Raw genomic sequence first — 24898 nt, forward strand, 5'->3', positions numbered from 1 at the left:
GACTGTTAAAAAACTGTAGAGTAGACATATTTGCTTAATGGTTTTATTCTTTTTTGCAGGTTCTATAATCATATTTCACCAAATGGTACAACACAACATATTTCTATATAAAAACCAAAACAATGAGGGCTTATTGAGCTTGATGCATGGTAAATCTATTTGCTTTATTATTGTTTTATTGTTAAATAGTATATTGCATTTGTTTAAGCAGACATTGTGTATATTGTGATTTCTAGCATTCCACACACAGCAGCATATTGTTGTGTCCTTTAAATATGTGAAATAAAAATGTTTTCAGTTTGCTATTAAAAAAAAAAAAAAGAGGGGAGGAGGAATTAAGAAAGGCTACTGCTGTATTACATGGCCCAGGAAATATTGGCAGCATGCTCTTTAGCTTTCATCCGTAGAACTGCAATGCTGGAGGACCTTCTTTCAAACTCCGGCTTGGTTTCAAAAGCATGTCCATTGGTCGCCCCAGAAAGTAATGAGTCAGTGAAAAAATTATTCAGGGGCACGTGGCTGAACTGATTCTGGTGGTTTGAAAAGCCTGTGTAGCCAGAATCTGTCCGGGGTGAATGGGAGTAAGGTGTCATACAGGAGGATGTATCTCGTGGTAGCATGCAGGAAGTAACCACAGAACCGCTAGCCGCATTCCCTGCCCACAGATTGTTCTGAATCTGGAACATATAAAATTAATAAGATTACATTTAGATAGTTCTTTTGTTTTCTGCAATGCTTGATTTGCTTTTCTTAACACACCCATTATTAGTTCTCCTTTAAAACAAGCAATGAGTACTTAACTAGTTCTCGCAATCATATTAGAAAATACCATGAAGACATCATGTGAGTCAAAATGCTGGATCATTCACTTAAGGGCAAGGGCTGCTGCACTGTATTCCTTGCCGTGTCATCTGTTTGCTCTGTCGCTTTTTCCTGAGTGTTTACCATTGAACCTCAGGATGTCATCACCCGAGACAGTCAGTAAATTTACTGAAAGTACACAACTGACTTCAAAGAAAAGGTGTCAAAAGAGTGTACAATACCACAGCTGTTTTCACAATAAAAGAGTGAAACAGTATAAAAGGGTGAACGAAAAGCCCAGGATTTCTCAAGAAGTATTTGCAAAATCAAATATTGTGAAGCCTTGCATAACTACTTTACAACAAATTAATCCATAAAATACAGGCATAGTTGATAATATATCCAAAAGCTTTTCCTAAAGTAGTTTCAAAGATGCTTCTAAGATAAAAATTCCTTTAATTATGTTTTTTATATGAAATTATATTTGAGGGCATTTCTGTTTTAGCTCTCAGCCCTAACTGGCTACACTGTGCATCCCTGGAAAACATTGCATGACAGACTAGGAGACAAACTTTGTGGTTACCAGCAATGTCTGCTGTAACCACGTATTCAAGCTTTGATGTGTAGTGCCTTCTATACTTGGCAGTCACTTAAAGCTCCATCCTGAGTCTCAGACCTTCTTCTATCATCTATGTATAGATGCTATTTAGGGATAGGTATTTTCACAGATTTGTTACTAGATAAACAGACTTTAAGATTTTCCAGGTCTCGCAAAAGTCAGCTCCTGTTATTATCTCAGACTGTGCATTCCTTCATTCCTCCTCTATTCACTTCACTTTGGTCAACCTTCACACTCAGCAGCTGTGCTTCTGTCTTTTTAAGCTCTCTAGTCTTTATGTCTCTCTATCAGTCCTATATGGATATACTTTCTGACATACCCTGACTTGTTTGGTCATTTCCCACTTGGACTCCCCATTCTTCTATGCATCCTTAGATTTATTCTCCACTTTTACTTACATATCTTCCCTGAATGCTGACTTCTTTTTTTTTTTTATGTACAAATATTATTACACAAGACATTTATAGCCCTCACTCACAGTACAGAACTTCTCAGCCAGGAGATGTATCCTTTTCTTTTTGTTTTACTTTGCTAAACATGTCTTCACCCTAAAAATCTGTTGTCTGTTTAGTGTATCATTGCTCTGATGAACAGGGATTGAGCCCGCTTGTCTTTGTTCTCTGCTGTAACTTGGAATAATTGCAATTACTCTTCCATTAGCACCGTAAAGTGAATTCCCACTTCAAACTTCGTTTTGTCTACATGTTCCAAATCCACAGACAAAGGAATTTTGGCTTTAAGACATGAAGGTTATCTCTCTAGCTAAGTGATTTTTTCTGCCAAATTTGAGGTCAGTGGAAGTAATGAATTACGACACACACATACACACAGAGAGAATGAAAACATGTTTCTAATGATAAGTTGTTTTTTTCCCATTGTCCTATTTCTTTGCAACAACACATACCCAACAAACCACCAACATGCTAAAGAGATAAATTATGGTTCACTGAACTCATCTAGCTGAGATCTAGAGCAGATAGCAATGATGAGATAATTAGAATCTTATTTTAAATGTTAATGTTCTGAACAGCTGTATTAGCAGAGGTCATCAGAAGCTGACAAACTAATTTGGGCTCCCTGGCAATTCCAGCAGCAAGAAAAGAACCAGTAAATGCTCCACTTTTGTTTCCTGCAGAAGGCTGAGGAAAAGTCATGGTAGCAGCTCATCTCTCCACATTCTTGGTCTGTCCAGCTCCTTGTTCACACAGACATGCATACGTACCGCCTCACACACACTTCACACCCCCTCACATGAGTGCAACTTGCCTTTACACACACACACACATGTGTACGGCTACTTGGGCACACCTCAGGCATCTGCTCCTGCATATCTTAAGTGGTCTGCTGGAAGGTAATGGAGTGAATAAGGTGCCTGGGAAAAGAGATCAAGGATTTTTCTCCTTCTTGTGGGTTTCCTGAGATCTACAGGAAGAAAGAGACTCTAGTGAAAGTTTCAGAGCTTTCCAGTTCCCATCCTTCCCTTCTCCCTTCAGTAGTTTTTAGAAGACTCAAACATCAGTCCATTGCAGGCCCTCTACAGCTTGACCTGATCCTCAGCCACCTTTTTAGTCCTTACGTAACCTACCTGCACTGATTTTGACTTATAATCAGACAAACCTTCTTTCCATCTTCAGAAAACAGGTGGTTTATCTGGAGAACAAGGACATACCATACCTGGACCTATATGAACCACTGCCTTGCTTGTAAAAGTTTCTTGCATTCAACCACAAAGAACATTCTGAAAGAGAGGAGGACATCTCTCATGGCTCAGGAGTCAAGGGTTTCTGAGTGCCCTTTTGCCTGGGAGGTTTCTCAGATCCTAGTATGGATTTACAGATTATAGCAAGAAGGAAACAAGGGACTCTGAGAGAGCTAGAAAGTGTGATAGGTAACTGCATGGGAACTGGGAAGCCATCCACTAAGAATCCTAAGGCTTGCTCCATTCTCAGACTTCATGTTTTTGGAGCCAAGGAACATGTGATTAGAGAACAGAAGAGACTACTAAAGGAGGTAGCAGCTGAAAGCCTTTAAGTTCTAGAGAAAATCTCCACTTTGCTTGAAAGCCCAACATGCACACATTCTGTCTCAGTCATGAACTGGGAAAATCAGAAGCCCAGTCATCCATTTAAAAAATCTTGGGGGTTTTTTGGTTGGTTGGTTGGTTTTTTTTGGGGGGGCGGTTCAGGAACACTACAGCATTTTCATTGTACTTTATTGTATTAATGGTTGCGTATATGTTTCCTGCAGCTGAAGCGACAGATTAAGCAACTGCTGGGAGTTTCTTTCCCTTTTTTCCTACAAAACGAGTCATCTATTCCTACTTCCTTGCTGTTCAACTTCAGGTTGTTTTGCTGGTACAACTATTTACTGAATTAAAACAGGGAGCTCATACAGGCAAAAAAGGAATCCAAGGAAAACAAAACAAAATACCCACACAAAAACCAACTAAACAAAAACCAAAACAAACAACAACAACAAAAAACAAAAACCCCCACATTTATTTCAAATGTGTGTTCACACAACCCCATTCATTTTGGTGGTATTTCCAGGCCAAATGGTCAGTCTCAGAACCTTCACAACAAGATGAATTTGCTCAGAGAGAGACTAGTTCATCTGTGAAACATCTAATACAGGAGCTAAATCTGAAAGAGTTCATCATGCCCAAAGCTAACTCACATGAAACAAAGTTTTGTTTATCTGACTTACTAAGATGTCTTTCTAAGAAATGCTATGTCGAATGCTGCAGTCACCTCAGCTGCACGGGTATAATTAGGGGAGGAATTTCCCCCTCTGAATAAATTGTTTAAATAGGAATGTGCACGAGTTTACCTTTAATACAGTCATTATAGGAAGACTTCAAAAGGCTCAGAGACTCAGTTTGAAAGTGCCCAATAACCTATGTGGTCTGGAGGTATCACAAAATCACTCTTTCCTTCCATATTTCTAGTTGTTCAGTTTGCAGTAAACTAAGTTTAGTACCACCAATTTTCCTGATATTTTTATCCTAGACAAATCTCCTTTAATTTAGCTTCAGTGAGATTGCACAGGTGTAAATGAGAATTCAGCTGCCAATTCTAAAATATGCCAATTTTTTGTTAAAGAAATATGTGAACAAGCTATTCATTCCCAAAACTTTCAAAGGGGTGCATGCCCTAGGTTTCTTCCTTAAAGGAAGGAATCCAAATTAGTAAACTTCAGAAATGCCACAAGATGCCAGGAAAGCTTTACATCTTCTCTCATGAGACAGTTGTGCTTTTAAAAAGAATATTTCAGTCTTCTCAATTTTCTGTTCATTTTAGTTGGTTGAGTGACTTTGCTTTTTGTATTAGATTCTCATTTTTTAGCAAGGATTTACAAAATAAATATTTTATAGTGAAATTCAGATGAAGAAGGTATTCCTGCATTTAAAACAAATACAGTAATGTTTTATAATAAGTTAAAATTATCAGACCTTCTTCTGGTATGTTGGAAGGAAAAGGGACATTATGTACATGAATTTAAAGAAAATATTTTTCCTCTTAAACCCTTGTATGATCCATGAACTATATAAAAGGCAATTCAGAGACTGTGAATGAGGCTATACATACAGCACATCTCTGGTTTCTGTTAACATCACAAACAACTTGAGCTTTGCTTTTGTGGTCACCATGAAATTACCAGAGCCCTTCAACATATTTACCTACTGTATGTTTTATACACACACACATACACCCTTCCTGATAGGAAAAAAAAAAAAAGAAAAAAAAAAAAAGAAAGAAAAGAAAAGGAAAAAAAGGAAAAAAGTAGAATTTCATAGCTGTGACATGAACATAAATGGAGAGTTATGGTTATTAACATGGTTATGATATCATTTCCTCAGCATATGACCTTCTGCTTGACACTGCAGAGGAAAATTGGCTGAGGTAATGGGTCATCCCACTTAATGTCATTGCTTTTTTTCTGTTAATATTTTGAGCTCCTGGAGCTTCAGCCTTCTGGAGCACCTGGAGAAATCACATAAACTAAAATCTCCAAATTTTCTGTGAATTTTGATATCACATACCCAGATTTGGTTTTCCTGTCACCAAATAGGATGTCTTGTCCTGTGCTGAGTCACTGGCCTATCCAGAGTGGAGTCTGTTTCCAACAGACACACATATAAGCACTCACAGCTTCTGTTCGAGTGGACATGTCTTTTAGTGCTTCACATGGGAAACAAAATGTTACTCTTTTTTAAGATCTCTAGATACAAAGTAATAATTTCTCATTGTTGTTATTAAATTACATAATATACATTATATGTTCTTATAATTACTTTAGTAAGTAATTAGAAACTACATGTTGACCCAGTTTTCAGGATGTTGCTGGGCATTGCAAGGAAGAAGACAGGGGCACTAACTAATTATACAAGACATGAATGTTAAAGTGACAGATTTGCTAAATTTTTGTCACTCTCCTCTTTGTGTGAAGCAACAATCTTTGTACTGCCAGAAAACATGAAACTTGTGCTTACACAAGGAGCTACTTAAGGCAGATTAAATGCAATAGCTGTTAAACTGACCAAAACTGCTAGTTTACAACTCATTATCCAAGGACTGTTCCTAGTCCACCAGCACAAATAATTTGGTCTGTCACTTGCTGCAGTATTTTTTATGTTCTTTTAAGAACATCCAAAGTATGGGAAGACGTTTGCCTTTACTTCCAGAATCATAGGTCCTCAGAACAATTTAAACTGAAAAGGACCTCTAGGGTTATTGTTCCAAACCTTTGCTCCCAGCTAACTTTGATTTTAAATCAGGTTACTCAAGCCCTATCCAGTCAAGTTTTGAGTAGCTCCAGGTACGGAGATTCAAAAACCTCCATGAGCGACTTGTTCCAAGGCTTCACCACTCTCGTTGTACTTTTTCATTTATATCTAGACTGCTTGGTTTAAATTGTGACCATTTTATGGGAGCCATTGCACCTAATGAAGATGTGAAGATCATCTGTACTGTATTTGGTTTAGGCACGTATATGAGAGCTGCAGCACACTATATGTGTCCATAAAATACTATATATGTCCATAAAATGCAAATTGGCCCTTGGTTTTGAGAAGCTTATGCTACAGCTCTAAAATATGCGATAGACCCATCAGTCCACATTAGGCCATACATACAGTGAAAAAAATAAAACTGTTAATCTTATTCCATGCTTAATAAGTTTGCTAAGGTGCAAAATAGAGCAGGATTTGAAAAGTCATCAAGCTTTCATTCTTGTATGGGATGTTTTCTAGATTAACTGTAACTTGTGCCTACTGCAGTCTCAATGCCAGTTACAGAAAGAATTAATTATATTTCAAATCTATCATACAGTTAAAGAAAATTTTTAAATACTACTATTAAAAAGACATTCCTATATCAGAAAAAAAAATGTATTATTTACCTTATAATTGCTCCTCAGCTAAAGCCACTCACAGACTTAAAGAAATACATTTCACGAAAGAAAAAAAAAAGAAACAACAAACAGAATGTTGAGACTGTGAGGAGGACCACATACGGTGATGGTTTAGAACCAAGAAAAAATAAAAGCACAGTGCACAAACTACTTTGTGTGAAACAGACACCACCCAAAAAGATTATAAGTGTTCTTCTTGCTAGAAGATTAGCCACAGCAGTGCAACAGTCAGCACAAATGCAGCAAGCAACATACCATCCAGGTGGTGACCCAGCCTCAGTTCCATGCTGTCACAGCTAGACAGCATGAATGTATGATAAAACTTCTTTGAAGCTAGCTCAGATACGTCTACCACATCTACTCCTACTTAATCAGTGCACCCCTAGCCTTAATGAACTATTGTTATTAACTGTCATTTATATGACTACTACAGTTAAAAGAATTTTTAAGTCATATAACATATGGTGTCTAATATATGCCATATGAAAGATTTAGCTGGAGCATGTAACTTTGATTATTGCTAATGAGAATTACCCATATGTACTAAGGCTTAAGCAGAACTGTAATGATGATCCAAGGACTTAGTACATAACACATGTATACTGATACCACTTCTACACTCTTTGCTAAAACAAATCATGTGATGCCACACTGTTCGACATATTTAATTTGATTTATCAGTCTGATAGATGACTTCAGCCTCGTCCTTCAATTTTTGAGATTTCAACATTTCCCCCTTCTTTCTGGACCTTCTGCATCACTCCAGTTCCCATACCTTTGAAATACCTTTGTCTCCTTGGATTTACCACCTGCACTAGCCTGAGTTTTCCACCCCCCAAAAAAATTAAATTCAGTCCTATCCAACTCTTGCCTGCATTTTCAAGTAAATAAGAGAAACTTACTCTACAATCATGCATAATAACAGGAGAGAAAGTATAGTGCTGTGACAGGCTAAAGCCCTTCAAAAGAGCTTAGAAGAACACTGACAAGAAATTAATTAGACTTGAGAAAAAGAAGAAAAGATACAAACTATGGAAAATTACTAGGTGGAGGGAAAACGCTGACCCTTACATCTTCTTTTCAATTGTACCAATTAATGTTTATTTACATACTGATGCACTAATATTTATAAGGGTGACATCTTCATAAATTTGACTCATTCAGGGAAAGCTAGAGGTCTATGTGATAATGATGTAGGCTATTGATCAAATTTTACTGCTAGGTGTGTAAGGAGAGGATTAAAAATATCTCTCAGGTTAAAAAATAATCTCTCCGGATTTTTGGTACTTTGGTACTTCTTATATTGAAACTTTAAATCTGACAAGGTCAAGTACCCTTTGTAACAATATCCCTTTCACTAGACATAGGACAACAAAAATAGTCAAGTGAAGACCAACAAGGCAAGAGAAGAGCAAGGCTAAGAAACTTTTTTATGGTTCCTTTCCCAGTACAAAATATGTAGATCCATCTAAGAAAAATATAGATGTCTGCAGCTGAACCATGCATCAGAGAGAAAAGTTCACCTTCAGAGATCATCTTACCTATTTTATACCTTATACTTTAGAAAGAGTAAACTTTATTGACCAGATTTTCATCAACTTAAAAGGGAGACCATCTCTGCCACAGAAGTTTCTTAGATTAAGTTTCCTAGAAACAAATGTCTAATATCTATATAACCATCAGTTGCATCCCTTCAAAAGTGTATGCTTCTTCTAAGTCCTGTTCATCAGTACTGTAACAGTGCCTGAAAAATCCCTAGACATCTTGAATAGAACTGTAGCTCGGTAACAGAATCAAATACTGCTTGTTCACTAACATTTACTCAGGTGAGTTGGAATAAATTCATCCATGAAGTAAATGTGCAGTCCTTTCCCCACTCATGTTAGGATGCTGCTTCTTAGTTTTCACACTATTAGCAGAATACTGCTGACAAATGAGGCTCTGAGTATCTGGGCTAAGAGTTTTAACCAGTGAATTGTTTTCTGAGTGTACTTAAGATGACTTAGACCACAATGTATTGCATCTGCAAGAGAAACTTGATGCTTAAATACTGAAAAGAACAAAACTGAAACCTTTTACTAATATCACAAGAGTTGTAGAAGGCCAGGTTGGAAAGGACCTAAAGGATCACCTGTCCCAACCTTTTTAGGTAATATTATAGTTTATATGAGATTGCATATGAATGGGAAGTACTGTATATAACATTTTCCTAGAAAAAAATATCTGATTTTCAGCATAATGTTTTTAAAAGTTAGATATTTCATCTGAGCGAAAACTTAACAACTCTGTGGTATTTAAAATGTTAAAGGCTAGAAAAAACACATGTGACTAGCAAATTATTGTCTTTGACTATTGTACTAACTTTCCTCCTCTGGAATCCAGGTGTTGCCAGTATAATTAACAGATCTATTTGTGCAGAATTTGGACCATTTAGGAAATACTTCTTGACAGCCAACTGAACAACTATTTTGCACAATAAGGGACACCTAAAGACAACATACTGTAAATATAATTAGAGTGAATTAGCAAAGCAAACAATTATGGTCTAGAAAAAACAAACAAACCACCTAAATTGCTTACTACTATGTTGAAGATAAAGATGTGTCATTTAATAGCAAAATTAGACTGCATTATAGAAATGAGTGTTGTCCAGACCACCTCCAGTGGTTCCTTCCAACCTAAACCACCCTCTGATTCAGAGCCATCCTTCTACCTAAAATAAGTTGAAAAGATCATTTACTCACAGCAAAACCTTTCAGGTTTATATTGTTGCACAATGCATAGCAGCATCATGTTCTTAATTTGCACTTGATGAAGATAAGTAGTGAAGAGACTAAGCAGGGGTCTCCACACCCTCTGTTGACTGCAAAAGAGACTGATGTTTCTTCTGGAATGCAAGTGGGATGTCTGTTTTGGGAACATATCCATGGTGGGGCTCAAAACAGAAATCTTCAAATTGCTAACTCATATAACTCACACCAGAAATTCACATTTCTTCCTGTTCCTTCTGCTGCACAGCAGTAAATATCTCAGCTTGATTTTTTCCTTTTTCAACATCATCCTATATTTTTTACCACCAACAGAGTGTCTGCTTTCCACCACGTTAATAAAGGCTTCATAAACAAACTCCAGTGATCTGTATTCCACAGCCTGCAAGAAAAACTAGTTACTCAAAAGTATGGCAAAGTCTGTCTAATATTTAGGGATGTCTGTGTCACAATAAGAGGGCTCGTATACAGTAAAAAAAGATTTTTTTAAAAAAAAAAAGGAGGAGGGGGGAAATAAAAAAAAAAAAAGGAGTGCTGTTTCCTTTCTTAGAGTGAGTGTACTGAAATAATGGAGTTGTTCTGGGAAATCAATTTATAATGCTAATATCAAACATGCATATCACAGTATTAAATATCTCTTTCTGCTTGAACTGTAAGCTTGATTAATGAGTTTATAGCAAGTAATGCACAGGGTACTTACTTTCCATAAGTGAGGCACTTATAAACAGATGTCTATAACAGGAGATTAAAATATTATTGTGTTACTGGTAATCTCATTTTTAATGCAGATTTTCCTTGTCTCAAGCAATCTCAGAGGAAATGTTCTGTATATGATACACACATGGTTTTACTGAAGGTGAGGATTTAACAATGCGAAATTATGAAGAATTACCTCCGGGTCAAAACGAATATAAACTTGCATTGAGTACTCTGTGATAATTGCCTGGTAATATTCCAGTGTACAGCAAAGCAGCCACCTTCTTCACTAAGGAGTAAGATACCCTGTTTTTACCCTGTAGTCAAACTATGCATGCAAGCACTCAACTGAAATAGCCAGTGTAAAGTGGACTCACACCTCCATTTAGGTCCTTGCTCCTATTCATATACATTGCAACACGACTTTATTGTGAAGGTGACCAGAGTCAATAACATGTTTTTGCCTGTCTGTTTACCCACAGTGTGTTAGTCTGTGGTCACAAATGTGTACTACATATCTATGTTTATGAATAAGTATACTCTTGATATTTCTACACATTTTAGAGATGCTTTATTTAAGATGATGGCACCAACATTTCCATTTCAGTCTCCTGCTTTTATGAACTTATGAATTAATGACAGAAAGTTTTGCCAAGTTGAAACTTAGTTGTGTCATAAACCTATGAAATATTATTTAAAAAAAAATTGACAATGGAAATGTAGTGAATTCTTTCATCTTTTTAACAATCTGAAAGTTCAGAATAGTTATTTCATGGAGGTTAGGTTTTTATTAACTATATCCTCATATAGCTCAAAATTATTTATTTTTTAAAAGCATTAATTTTAGGACAACCATTTTAAGGGTTTACCAATTACTTGCATTATTCCTTTATCTTAAGCAAATGAAACTTGTGTCAGCTAGGAAAATTTGTAGATGAAGTCCTACCAAAAATACAAGATGAGCTTGGAGACACCAAATTCAGCCTAGAGAGCAGAGTCAGGGATAAAAATCCCAAAGCTTTAGTCCTATTCCTTTTATCATCTGTTGTGATGCTATAGATAAGTCATAAAGGCCTTCAAAAGATATTTGAACACCATGAGTGAGATCTGTGATTGACTGTGCATCTATGTCTTTGTGAATCTGCTTGGGAGTGCTTAGGCTTTTTTTGCACACCTCTATCAAGGTAGGTCTCAAAAATATATTGTAGCCTCCTACTTAAACACAAAGTACATCATGCCCTGGTTTCTGATATAATTTAAGTTTTTGCACTATGGGCTTTTATTTTATTATAAAATATATTCTATTATATATAATTGATATGTTGATTCATACTGCATTTACTTGTGTCACCTATCCTCCTATAATAACATAATTGTCTATTTTATATATAATATCTATCAGAATATATTATAAAACATTATAATATATTAAACTTTATTATAAAATAAAAACAGGCAGACATAAGTTTCATCAGATCTGAAATGGCTGTGCCCACATCCTGAGCTGCTGGAACACAAACCAGCTCTGGCCCAAGCACCAAAACTAGTAAAGTGCAATCCCTTCCAGGTAAAGCACTATAAGATGGGTAGATGACACCTGGGTCTAAGGCCTCTGGTTCAAAGCTGCTTACATTCAGCCATTGCATACAGAGCATGACCATAGCAAGCCCACAGAGTATTTTAGTATATTGCTAAGACTGGCAGAGAACCTGCCACCTTATGAACTAGAAGACCACCAAGATACCAGCAGTGGAAGTACTCTGCCACAGAGATTCAAACAAGATTTTTTGCTTTGTATAGTGCTTTTTTAGTTGGTTTTTTTGTTTCTGTTTTTTTGTTGGTGGTGGTCTGGTTGGTTGGTTTTGGTTTTGTTTTTTTTTTAATTGTGTGGTAAAAGAAATGAGAAGCCAGAGACATGAAAAACAATGGCTTCAAAATAAAATATTCAATGTACTGAAACAAGCAAGCAGAGAAACAATAGGAGAGAGTGAGGCAAGGCAGTAAACCACAGGACTGGAGAACAGAGACAGAAGATTATGATCTTATTACACAGTATACCTTACTGTATACTAAAGGAACACTGAAAAATAAAATTAGATCAAACTACTACTGTCTGAGAGAGCTTTCTTGTCTCTCTGCCTCCGTCTCTCAGCCATATACATTTAGTTCTAATTGTAAGTGGCCATAATATGGTCTCATGCTAGTGGAAAACTTGTGTTTGATGCTCTGTTGAGGTCCATCAAGAAATGCTGCATGTTTAATATATCAGAAATAAGTTGTCTAGAGATCCCATACTTTATTTTTCATCTTATCAAAGCATGCAAGACCAGAGTTGGTAAGACAGTTGTGTTTGTGACCTTAATTATATTTAAATATCCCAGAAGGGAAATCCTGACCTTGTTTCAGTCAAATTTACATAATTCCTGTCAATCTCAATGGATTTAGACTTCATCCAAAATTTGTATATGAAACTAACAGAGATCCAAATTCCACATAATTTTATCTGCAGAAAAGACTTAGCTGCACAAACATATCGTCAAGCCATTCTTGGTGCATAACTTAAACAAAACTAAAGTTATTATTTTAAAAACAATTATATATTAAGAGTTAATTATTTGTATGGGATGTTGGAACTGTTTTTCACAGTGGTAGGTCCTGTCAATGCTCTAAAGAACGCAGAAAGCTAAACACAGAGAAGATATCATGCATCCTCTGTGTACATGTATGCCTAAGGATGGAAGAGAAGGTAAAAATAGAACCAAAGTATTGCTTGATCTTTACAATACCTGAGGGTAGCTATCAGTCCTTGGAAGAACAGATATATCATAGGTGGCAGCAAAATGGCTTTTAGCTTGCTGGATCTGACCATAACGTTCTCTTTTCCTCCATTTTGCTCTTCGATTCTGGAACCAAACCTATAGGGTATGAGGAAATAATCATAAAGTAAACTCAATTTCATACTGTGCAAGAAGTTTCATTAAAAAGCCAAAAGATTTTGGACAGCAGCTTTGAAAATTTCTATTCATCTAAGAAAGAGGATTAATTTCTGGCAGTTTTAATTTTCTCAATGTCAGAACTGCTTAAGTTATTTCTGGTTATTTTTAAAGTATGTGTTATTTCTTTTCTAGTGTCTCAAAAAACAAACAAACATACAAAAATCAAATCAAATAAAACAAAAAAAAAAAAAGCAGAGGAAAGATCATTCTGTCAAGCAGAGATAATTTTGTCAGAGTTTAGTACTGTAGAGAAAAATCACCAAGCAGCAGCAAGTTAAATTGTTAAAGAAACTTTCTCTTAATTTCACATGTCCATTGACTTGCTATGACTACCTGTGATCTGCCTCCTAGAGGTACACATATTATTATCAAGTGCAGTGAAAAAAAGGTAGGAAAAGCTGGCATCAGGACAGTCATCTGTGCTGGTTTCTATGGGGAAGGCTAACAGGGCAGGAAGATAATAAAAAATAATGAGATCAGACACTTTTTTAATGATTGTGACATGTTTTTCACATTTGTGTTATGTAATATCTGTTTTTGACAATGAAAAACTAATGAATGGCACTTTAAGTTTAGGCAATGCAATAGCTTGGATTTGAAACAATGCTTTCCTGTCAACTAAAAGGTATTTTGGTTTTGCTTAAATACCTTTGGACTGTTCTGTAACATTTTGAGTTTGGGGTGTTATATCAAAACTTAGATATGCACATTTCTTTCCATGACTGATATCTGTCATTGTCCTGTGGTCATCTAAAAACTTTTTTCTTTCATGCAATCTAGTTTTTACTGGCTAAAATTTATCTTGACTAATTAAATGGATTACTAATAAAAATAACTTCTTTTATAAAGGTAATATTATCCAACTAAGTATTGCTCAGCTAAGAGGAAAGCTCATTCTGACTCTTTTCAAAGAAGTTGCACTTCTAATAGAACTATTTTTTTTAATGGAAACAATGCCATTGATTAGTCTTCCTGGTAAATGGGTCATGAATCCATTTGGACATCTATATACATGAACAGAATTTACATATATATATATGTATGTGTGTATATATATATATATGGAGAGAGAGAGAGACACACTGCCTGTGAATCCCATATTGAAGGATATTTTCTAATCCCAGATGGTGGATTATTTACAATAAACCTTTTGGGTTTATAATTGAGTTTTTTCCTTGATCTTTGAAGAACTCAACTGTCCTTTGATTCTGCTTAAACAATCAGGGAATAATGTTGCTCATTTTCATTCCCAAGAAGTTGCCACAAATTTGGTATGTGCAGTATCTCAGCAATCAAAGCAAGGACCATGCATGTAACTGTTGAGTATACATTGTTAGAGACCTTGTTGGTAAATTTGTATTATTTGTGATGCCTGAGGCCCAGCAAAAAGAAAATGGGGAAAAAAAATAATCTTTCCGTCTCCACAGGAGGCGTCAAGAACACTCTGAGGGAATTTAGTCATGAGGTTATTTCATTGAAAAAAGACCTTCACAATCTCCTTAAAATGGGTGCCAATAACTTCACTGACATGCAGCAGGAAAGAGAACAACTTAGATAAATTAGGTTCAGGTTGTCTCTCTCTGCATGTATGCAGGACAAATATTAAATTGGATGTTGATGAAATGGCGGTGAAGTGAAATGTGGGTAAGGTATCCAGCTGATCACTCTGCTAAACTAAATCAAACAATTTGCTTGAATGTATAGTAACTAAAATAGAAAAAAAGCACACATTTTTTTCCTTTGACAAACCCCCAAAATGTTTCTGTTTACATCACTTTACTTGAAACTGACTCTTGGCAGAGATAAAGTAACCATTTGCCTTCACAAAGCAATGTAAAAATCTGCTGCTTGTTATCCTTGAATTGCCAGATGCTTGCCTCTAATGATGTAAGGCCTTTTAAATTGCTTAATCTTGTGATGGAATACTGTTACTGGTCTGGATAAAAATGATCACCATTTCCTTTCATATTTAGCATATGAAAAATTCAAAGATCGATCATATTTTAAGACATAGGATAATGTCTAAGTAAAATAGAAATGTGAAAGTCTGGTGCAGACATTTATGTTTTTACATTTACTCTCTGATTTCTAACTCTTTTCCCATATGAAGCTTCTAAAACTTAGGAAAAAAAAAACCAACATTATAAAAAGTCAATTGATATGTTTTAGCTGAAATCTCTGGTCCCTGTTCTATTAATTTGTTCTTGGAGTAGTCCTAGTAATTCTGAAATTCTGTGATCATAAGAACAGTATTTTAACCGTATGTAAGTATTTTTTTTAAGTCAATACTAAATCCTAATGAGTGGAAGTCATACTTGGAAAACTGTACCAAATTCAGGGGGAGAGGGATTGCACACAGCCTGGAGAGTTAAAAGCCACTAAACTAAATTCCATCGGCATCACCGGAATCATATCGATGTAACTGACACACAGTTTTGGACTCTAGTTTCCGATGACAATGGTGAATGTGCTGCCTGGTTGATTAGACATTAAAAGATCACTTGTTTACAAAATTAATTATCTGAGTTTGTTTCTGAAAGTGATCCTGGTTTCATTTCTGTTGTATGCATGTGCATTGACGTCTATTTCTTCGCGGGCATGTGTGAGTATGTGTTTAATTACAAGTTGTGAAGTTGTTATCATATTCAAGTCATTAATTTTAAAAGATTAATCCCAGTCTGTAAGAATCGACAGGATTGCTATATCCCAAATTGAAAGGATTACTACTACCACAATGGGGAAGATCTCTAAAAATAGAATAAACTCACAAAATGTAGTTCACACCCTTTTCTAAGGGAAGATGATCTCTAAAAGGGGGAAGGGCTGTATATCCTGGATATTTAACTTATTTTCTCACCATTATGCATCCAAAGCCATAAGTATTGCTGAGATTGCCATACGAGCACATACTGAATGAATCAACTTTGTACGCAATTAAGATTCTAAAATACTGCACTAAGTGGTCAACAGTATGTTTCATTCAAAAAATTAGAATAACATGTCTCATAATTATGCAATTTTAAAAAACAAAAAATGCATATTTTTGTTATTTTTAAACTCACTCCATGCAACAGATATGAAAGGATTATGTCCCTGTACTACACAGACACAAACACACACGTGTGTGTGTGTGTGTGTGTGTGTATATATATATATACAGACATCTATGTATGTGCTGCTTCACTGCATACTCTTTGGGTCTAAATAAGGAATCTGATCATTTTTTAAATTGCCATTTTCATGCATAGCACATACACAATCCTCTGCGGCCAACCTGTGCATCATCATCAGTCTGAACTACTTGCAACATATCTCTTTAATGGGATCTTTACACATAACACTTTTATTTACTGCCTGGAATTCTGACAGTAAAACTATACTATCAGAGATCAAGACTGCTTTACTATTTATATTGTTTTCTCTTCCTTTGAACAAGTTTCTACCAGAACAACACAACCTACTTGAAAAAATAACTAGTTATTTTAGTACTGTAGCATAACAGCTCATATCCAGAAAGAAATAAAGCAAAACAAGCTATTTGCTTTAGTTTTATGGGCTTTTGTACAATCCCCAAGAGTGTAATTTTCTGGCTCCTACAATGCACAACTTGTCATGAAAATGCTGAAGTTTGGTTCCTACCTGGACTCTGGCCTCAGTGAGCTCTGTTCTCAGAGCTAGCTGTTCTCTTACATAGACATCAGGGTAGTGAGTTTTCTGGAATACTTTCTCCAGTTCCTCCAGCTGCAAACTGGTGAAAGTTGTTCTGTGTCTCCTCTTCTTACTGCTGGAGACATTGCTGTCACATTTATCACCAAGTTCATCCAGTTCCCCCTTCTCCTGCATCCCTTTCACTGGGGACATCCTGAGATTGTTGCAATTGTCCATGGGCCTGTTCAGCTCTGTGTGAAGAGGCTGTCCTTCCACTTTAGTAATCCCATAATTCACTGTACACGAGGTGAGGGAGGGAAATAACTGGTTAAAGGGGAGCGTCTTTAGATTCAAGAGTTCATATAAAACAGTTTCACAAGGAACCAAATTCTATGTAGCCACATTATTCTCTACAAGATCGTGGAATAGAAATCTGTAGTATTAACCACAGACAGAGTGAAAGCACTAAAACACACTGAATTTTAATTGATAATTGTATCTGAAAGTACCATATTGATTCTTTCAGTGTAAGGAGACTGCATAAAAATACTTAGCACCTGAATATTTTTTACACTGCTGATAAAGCAGTTAATAATCCATGAAATCAGCTTCAACTAGAGTTTCACAGATAAGAAACCTTAGCTCAAAACAGATTTTCATATAAGAGATGTGGCATAAAGCTGTTGACAAACACGCCTTAAAACTTGGAAGCAGATGTAAAAACTCCATTTCTATGAAAATACAAAATAACTGTGAAGTAAACTAAATAGCTGTAAACTAACAAATTAAGCAGCAAACGAAACAAAAAATTAGCTTCACTTTACAGACTCAATAGGTTCCGTAGATTACAATAGATTCTCTTGGTTTTGTAAAGTGGAATTATTTCAAATTAAGTTTGTTATGGTTACAAAATACAGCGTTTCTGCAAAATGTTATTAAAATAGATAGTTTCATACATTTTGTATAAGGATTGCAGGAACTATTTGTCTTTAGGTAAAAACTTAGTGGTAAAGATAAGAAATATTCCTCTGTATGTTCTTAATATGAAATGAAAACTTGTTTGTTGGTGTTTTTTTTTCTATTTTTACATATCTCACATCACTGAAAATGTCATACAATGTATTACAGGATTCAAATAAACTTTTTTCCCCCCACTCAGAAACAGGCAATTTTTTGGTTTTTAATCTATTGAAATGAAAATCTACAAAGATGGCATGTAATATATGATAAGAACCTTGCTTCGGGATTTTCTCACGTTCTCAGTAATTTATTGTATTTCAGTCTGATCTTGTTTTAACCAAACAAAGTTTTAGATACTTACCATCAATACATACATAGATAGGACATGCCTCAAAGCCCCCAAGGCACACGTTAAATAGCTAATTAAGAAAAGCTTCAATGTATAAATCATTTTTCTCTAATTTCTTTTAGGTTGCACTTGCAGTAATCTGTCATCGTTTCTTACAAACTCTCTCATACTGAAAGGATGTCTTCAAAAATAATTCAATGCCTATATGAAGCTTAAAAACGTAATATATCATTGGCCTCATTATTGCAGTTGATCTTAACCATGTTTTCCTATTCCGCTAGGAAAATTTTACTAGATAGTTTTTTTTCTATAGGTCATTTACTTCATGTTGGAATAATGGGGAAAAATTGAAATGTTTCAGAAATTAAACTTTGCACGTTCTCTTTGCCGATCAGATAGGAGAAAAAAAAAAAATTAAAATAAAATTTAACACTCTTGCTTGAAATACGCAAGTCGTGTTCGGACAGTGTGAAGATTCACTGTTACGCATTCTTCAGAAACACGGGGAAAAAAGCCCCACTGTCCTCGCAGAGCGTTATTTGGAAGAACCGAACATGACCAAGTGACCTTCCGTTCCCGCCCTGTGCCGCTACGGAGCCGGCCGAGCGCCGGCCGTGCCGGCTGTCCCGGGGCTGCCTCTCCCGCAGGAGCTGGCTGCCTGAAGCCCCCGCTGCCCGCAGCGGCCGCGGGAGACGCCGCACGAGAGCCCCGACGCTCGGCGGCAGGGACGGGGAGAGGCCGGGGGCCGGCACGGGGCGGCCAGCGACGGGCGCGGGGGGCGCTCGGGGCCGGGATCGGGGGCCGGCCGGGGAAGGCCGGGGACGGAGCCGGGGCGGCGGCTGAGCCCTCCTGCAGCCCCCCGGCCCCACCGGCCGCCGCGCTCCGCCGCGGCCTTTCCCCGTCCGTTTTCTCCCCCGCTAGCCTGTGGGTCCCCCGGGCAGGAGGCCCCGGGCCCGGGCGATCTGTGGCTGCCCGCTCGGCGCTGCGCTGCATCTTCCGCGGGCAGCGGCGGGGACAAGCCGAGAGAGCCCGGCCAGGGGCCAGCAGGAAGGGCAGCAGCCGGGGAGGACAGCCCTGAAAGGAAGAGAGCGGTTCGAAGTAGACGATCGTTTTATCCTGTTATTATTGTTGCTGGGTTTATTATCATTAGAATTGTTGTTGTTGTTAATATCATTATCATAATCGTAATTATTATTATTACTATTACTACTATCATCATCATCATCCACTACCTGACAGCCCCTCGCCTGCCAGCACCCTGCACAGCTGCCTTCGGTCCCCCCTATCAGGAGAAACCCTCTATTGCCTTGCACATCTCTAGGGAGGGCAAAGCGCTAGAGGGAGAATAACCCTGGGATGGCAACTCACCGTTGTTGTCCTGGCAGGGTGATGTCCTCTCCAGCCTCACATGATGCTCAGCCCTTTGCAGAGGGTTGAAGGCCTGCACACATTTGCTGCCTGATGTTTTGCTATAAAAGGACTCATTGTCCAAAGTTTCCATAACGTGCTCCAAAGTGCCTCCTGCTCCCATGTAAAAGTCACTGTTCTTGCTCGGCTGGCTCTTCAGGGCAAACTTCTCGCTCAGAAAATCCATAATCATCTAAGGCTGCTTGAGAGCCTCTTCCCTACGCAGGAGCAGGGGAGGGAGGGAGAGTGGGCGAGTGGATGGGAGGGAAGGAAGGAGGGAGGGAAAGACGTTCAGAGCTCAGGGAGCTGTTTTGCCTCTGAGCCTTTGATTTGTCTTGTCTTGAAAGGGGGAACCCGAAGTTGCTTTTATATCTTGAAGCTCAGCAGGGCTCCTTATGCAACCTCCCATTTCTAATGAATATGAAAATAGGCAAGCAGCGTAACTCCACCCCAGGTCCCCAAAGACCTAATCCCAACACAGGAGGGAGTTCCAGGCCCATTTTCGACAGACAGACACATACACACAGGCATGCGAGGAGGGTGAGGGGAGACAGAGAGGAAGGGGGGACACATGAAAATGACATTTCCCCTCTGCAACATACATTTCTCCAGGGATCCTGGGAAGAGAATTATCCCTTGCTTCCCTCTCTTTCCCCCCAGATCCCCGAGAGGTTTAGAGCGAGGTAATTTCAGGGGCACATACCCTCTAGTACAGGATCTTCTTTAATCAATTTGACGGATACCTTGGTGGTTGCAGTCCTGTTCTCTGAAGCTGTAAAATTTAGAACCGCTGTTCCTTCTTTATTAAACAGCTCTGAAGTTTGGTCCTAGAGCTAAAGAGAGTTAAAGAAATATTATAGGCCGTTGTTTGTGTAGTGGGAACAGAAAACAGAGGAACTTAAAACTAGAAATCTCTCACAACAGAAACCGGCCTGAAAGAGAATTTGACTGCTATCAGACAGACCTTCAGTCTGCCTCTGTATGTGCATGTGCAAAGTGGTTTAAAAGGGGTCCTTTATTTTAAATCTCCTGAAATATTACAGCTACCGACTTGAAAAAAAAAAACAACAAACACAAAAAACTAACAAAAAAAACCCCAGACAAACAAAAAAAACCCCAGTTTCTAAGGGAAAGTATTGAAACAGAATCTTAGGTAATAAAAAGAAACAAGCCATATACGCACGCATTCCTATGGATATTGAAAAAGCAAGAGGTTTTCACCCAAAGCGTGAGCTTTGAAGTGTTGAACTCCTTGGTCCTTTCGCACATAGACAGTCTTTAAAACAAAGGCAAGAGAGATTTGGGGAGCTATTAAGAAAAGGCCCAAATTATGGAAAGGAGCTGCTGCCTGCTTCCCGATGAAAGGAGTACTCTTCAGAGTAAAGTAAAACCAAGTCTACAATCATTTCAGATCAGCATTGCAGCATCTTGGGCCCGAGTTTGTCTGTTCTGTTAAGGCTGTTTTACGAATTAGTTCAATGGGCCCTTCCCCCATGTGAGTGGAGAAGAAGTGAAGCGTTAATGGGAGAAGTGAAGCTTTAATGAGAGGTTGAGGTATGGGTGCGGTAGCGGCCAGCCGGGACTGCTGAGCTCCGTAGAGACCTTTCTTGTGAACCCAGCCAAAGGTGATGAGACCGCCAGTTCAGGTCCAGCGTATTTCCCGGCGAACTGATCCCCTCCTCCTTCAGTTTAATATTTTGTCGGAGAAAGAGGTAGCTAAGCAGGGGATGCTCGTTTCAGCTATAGTCGAGTAACCGAGGGCATCACCCCGTACACGCACAACCTGCCCTGTCCTGCCGTGCCACAGAGCCAGGATGTCACCTCGGCATCTCCGCCCCATTTTCCAGCTTTACGTCCCTCCGACACCGGCCTGCGGCTGCGGAGCCCGGAAGGCTGTCCCGCCGGTCTCCCCCGCCACCTTCCCAGCTATGCGCGGCCCCGACGAGGGAGAGCGCAGAGGTGGTGCCCGGGGACTTGGGGTTCGTTGCTGTGTTTTCGGGGACAGGGGGGCTGCTTTGCCAGCCCCTGGGAACGGAGAAGTGGAAGCGATCCCTTAGGCTACCGGGAAAAGGGGAAGGAGCACAGAGGCGGAGCGGTGCCCGCGGTGCGCGGCCAGGTGCTACAAGGGGGTCAGCCCGCTGCTTCGCCAGGGCCAGGGGCAGGACCCGGCCCCGGGAACCGCTCCAGGGGCACTTCCCCTCCTTGATATTTTTTCATGAAGAAGAGGCACCTTTCCTCTTTGCATCCTTTGGAGCAAAGCCTGCTCCAGACTGAGGGAAATAGATCGTGTCCCTGCCCCCCACCGCCCGCATCTCCGTGTGCTGGCGTTCGGCCGCTTGTTTATAACTGTGCCTTAAAAGCACTAAATGCCTTGGGGGAGGGAAGAAAAAAAAAAAAAAAAAAGAGCTCTCGGTGTCTTTTAAATGAAAGACACATGCAGCGTTGTTGCAGCCTGCAATCCACTTTTATCCCAATAAATGTCCCCCTTTAAAGGCAGCTAGTAAACTCCAGGGGAGCCGAGGACAAGGAGCATCTCATGTGCCTGTTAAAAAAAAAAAAAAAAAAAAAAAAAAAAAGAGAGAGAGAGAGAAGGCAGCTTGCAGCAGCATCAGGACTCAGGACTTTCTCCAGAGAGGTTGTGGGAAGCACGGGTGGCGCTCGCTCCCCGCCCGCACCCCGGCAGCTCCGCAGCTTCCCTTCCTCCCTTCTTCCCTCTCCGCCCTCTCTCTCTCCTTCTTTTCTTCCCTCCCGGTCCGCCCCGATGGCAGCTGCTGACCCGCGGGGCTGTGGAAGCGCCGGCCTAGGCTGGGACCAGACTGGGGATAGGCTGCAGCGTTCTCTGTGTTCCGCTGATAAAAAAAGGTCCTTCCCGCAGCATCTGCACCCCAGTGGTGACTCCACTCGCTTTACAAAGCTCTCCCCCGCGAGATTAGAGCCGTGATTTATATGTGCGCTTACAACATCTGAGTATTAAGAATAGAGAACGACACAAATTATAACCGGATCTTATCTCCATCCCTCCTCCTTGGGAAAAGAATTAAATAAATAAAACTCAGAGTGGTTCCACATCACTGTTAGCTCCAGGGGCCAAATTCTGCTCTTATTTACCTCTCTGCAACCCAGCTGACTTCAAAGGGAAGGAGAGATGAAACCTAGGGGAGAATTTGCGCCACGTATGGCATTCGTTCTCCTTAAAAGCTTGAAAACTGAAAGCTGACTTCAGCGGGCTAAAACCATTTAAAAGGAGTTGGACAGATCTCGGGAGAGAAGGCGGCAAAGAGGAAAAAAAATAAATAAAACCCTGTTCTGAGGTGAGACAGCTTTGAAAAGCATCTTTCTTCAGGGACTGATTCCCTCCGCCAGGCAGCCCAGTTATTAAGAGCTGCGTGCAGATGTGCCTCTGTGTTTCCAGAGATGGAGTATCTCCTAAACCTTCTGTGAAAGGGTGTTATGTGTGATGGAGAGACGTTTCGTGGCCAGAGGTGGTGTGAAGGAGCTGGCCCCTGCAGCTCATAGGAGCTCCTCGGGGGAAGCCTGTCCCCTGAGATAAGCCGGGCGCGCAGACCGCGGGAGGCTTCCCCGCCTCGGCACCCACGGGGCTGTCCTGCGGGGAAGGCGCGTTGACTTTCTCCCTCCGCCCTCGCATTTCTCCCACTCCTGAGATCAGGAGTTACAGACCCGAGGGTAGGAATGAGGCTCCCGTATCAATTGCAAGCGTTTCGCTGCCTAAAAGTGAACGGTTTCAGGGAAAAAAAATGTGAAAGTGTGGTGCTGGACCCGCACGGCCCGAGACAACACGCACTGGGCAGGGCAGAGGCTACTGCGTGCCCAGCCGATGATGCAGCTGCTGTCCTGGATGGTAGTTTCCAGCCGAAACGGTGCTACTGCCTGTTGAGAGATCTCCTCAACAGTTCTTACATCCTTGCGTTTGTTTAAATAAAGTGAGAACGGCATCAGGACGGGCGAGGGTCTCCCTTCCAAATGCGCAGGAATCCCCATCCCCCCTCCTCCCAATTTCTAATATTGGATTTTTAACGATGGATGTCAGACAAGATACTTGCATGTTTTTAATCTGTTTTACACCAACTCTTAATCTTTCCTCCAGAAAAGTTACAATACGAAATATATTTAACCACTGAATGGGAAGAAATCAACGCTACCTGGGATTAGGCTAAACGAATTTGGAGGTAATGCTCGCTTCCTTCCATATACACACACTCCAATTATCCGGGAAAAAGGAAGGGGATGCTGTGAAGATGAGAGTTGGGTGTTCCCGCAGCTGAGGGCTGGCAGCACGGGGAGAAGGACAGTGGTGCCTGTCCTTGAATAAGATCGAGTACCCCAGCAGCCGCAAGGGTCCATGAAACGTGAAGAAAACTGGCTGTCTCGAAAAACAGGTGCTCAAATGGTTCAGTATTTCCACAAGCCTTCTGTTTTCTTTGTTGAGCAACCTAGTTGCTCCTTTCACGTTCAGATCCAGGAATTTTATTGCATTAGGTCGGTTCAGGAGTTAGGCTGCAGAGAGAACCCTCCGAGAGAGGAGAGCCCTGATCTCCAGCGCCAGCTCCTGGGAAAGAGCGACCCGAGGCGAGAGAAGGTGTAAAAAGACACTCAACGACTTGCTCCACATCTCCCTCCCAGTGGAATGTGGCAAATTGCAAATTGCAGATTCAAAATCTAGGTTGGCTGAGGTATAATTTTCCAGACATCCTGTTTGCTAGAAGACTCATATGAAGTATTCTCACTGCCAGCAAAAATAATTTACAATATATTTCAGTGAACACTGAAAGAAGTTGAGTTTTGGGGACTGTTAGAACTTTTTTTGGTTTTGTTTTTGGTTTTTTTGGGTTTTTTTTGTGGTTTGTTTTGTTTTTGTTTTGTTTTGGTTTTTTTAGTATGTTAAGCATCAGTATCCTAGTGTTTTAAGTGCGTTAAGCATCAGTATCCTAATGTTTTAAAAGTAACGGTTATGCTCGGGACCTCCGCAGACAGAAAGCAAAAAACTCCCGAGCCAAGCCCCATTTAACGAAATTCTTTCCTAAAGGGCAGGTTTTGTTCACCTAAGAAAACAAACAAAAATCGGTGCTGTTGTAGGTGGGTAGCCTTCCGATTTTCCGCTCAGAGTGGAAGTGTTCAATTGACATTGTGTGACTTTACCAAAAGCCTGGGATCTGTAGTTTCAGAGATAAGCAAAAGTGCAGGAGCAAATCGACTATTTTCTACTCGGTAATCTGTAAACTCT

General features: G+C 39.5%; 1 protein-coding gene across 1 annotated transcript; it reads right to left on the reverse strand.

Annotated features, from left to right (window-relative positions):
• Positions 1-356: 356 nt before the first annotated feature.
• On the reverse strand, positions 357-19849 carry ALX1 (ALX homeobox 1). Its single transcript, XM_051630613.1, has 4 exons — positions 19618-19849; positions 16932-17236; positions 13083-13211; positions 357-677 (listed from the first exon to the last, which is right to left on the reverse strand). Exons 1-4 carry the CDS (start codon positions 19847-19849, stop codon positions 357-359), a joined length of 987 nt encoding a protein of 328 aa, XP_051486573.1.
• Between the last annotated feature and the right edge of the window lie 5049 nt (positions 19850-24898).

The sequence above is a fragment of the Apus apus genome, chromosome 1, assembly GCF_020740795.1.
Source record: "Apus apus isolate bApuApu2 chromosome 1, bApuApu2.pri.cur, whole genome shotgun sequence".
Taxonomy (NCBI): domain Eukaryota; kingdom Metazoa; phylum Chordata; class Aves; order Apodiformes; family Apodidae; genus Apus; species Apus apus.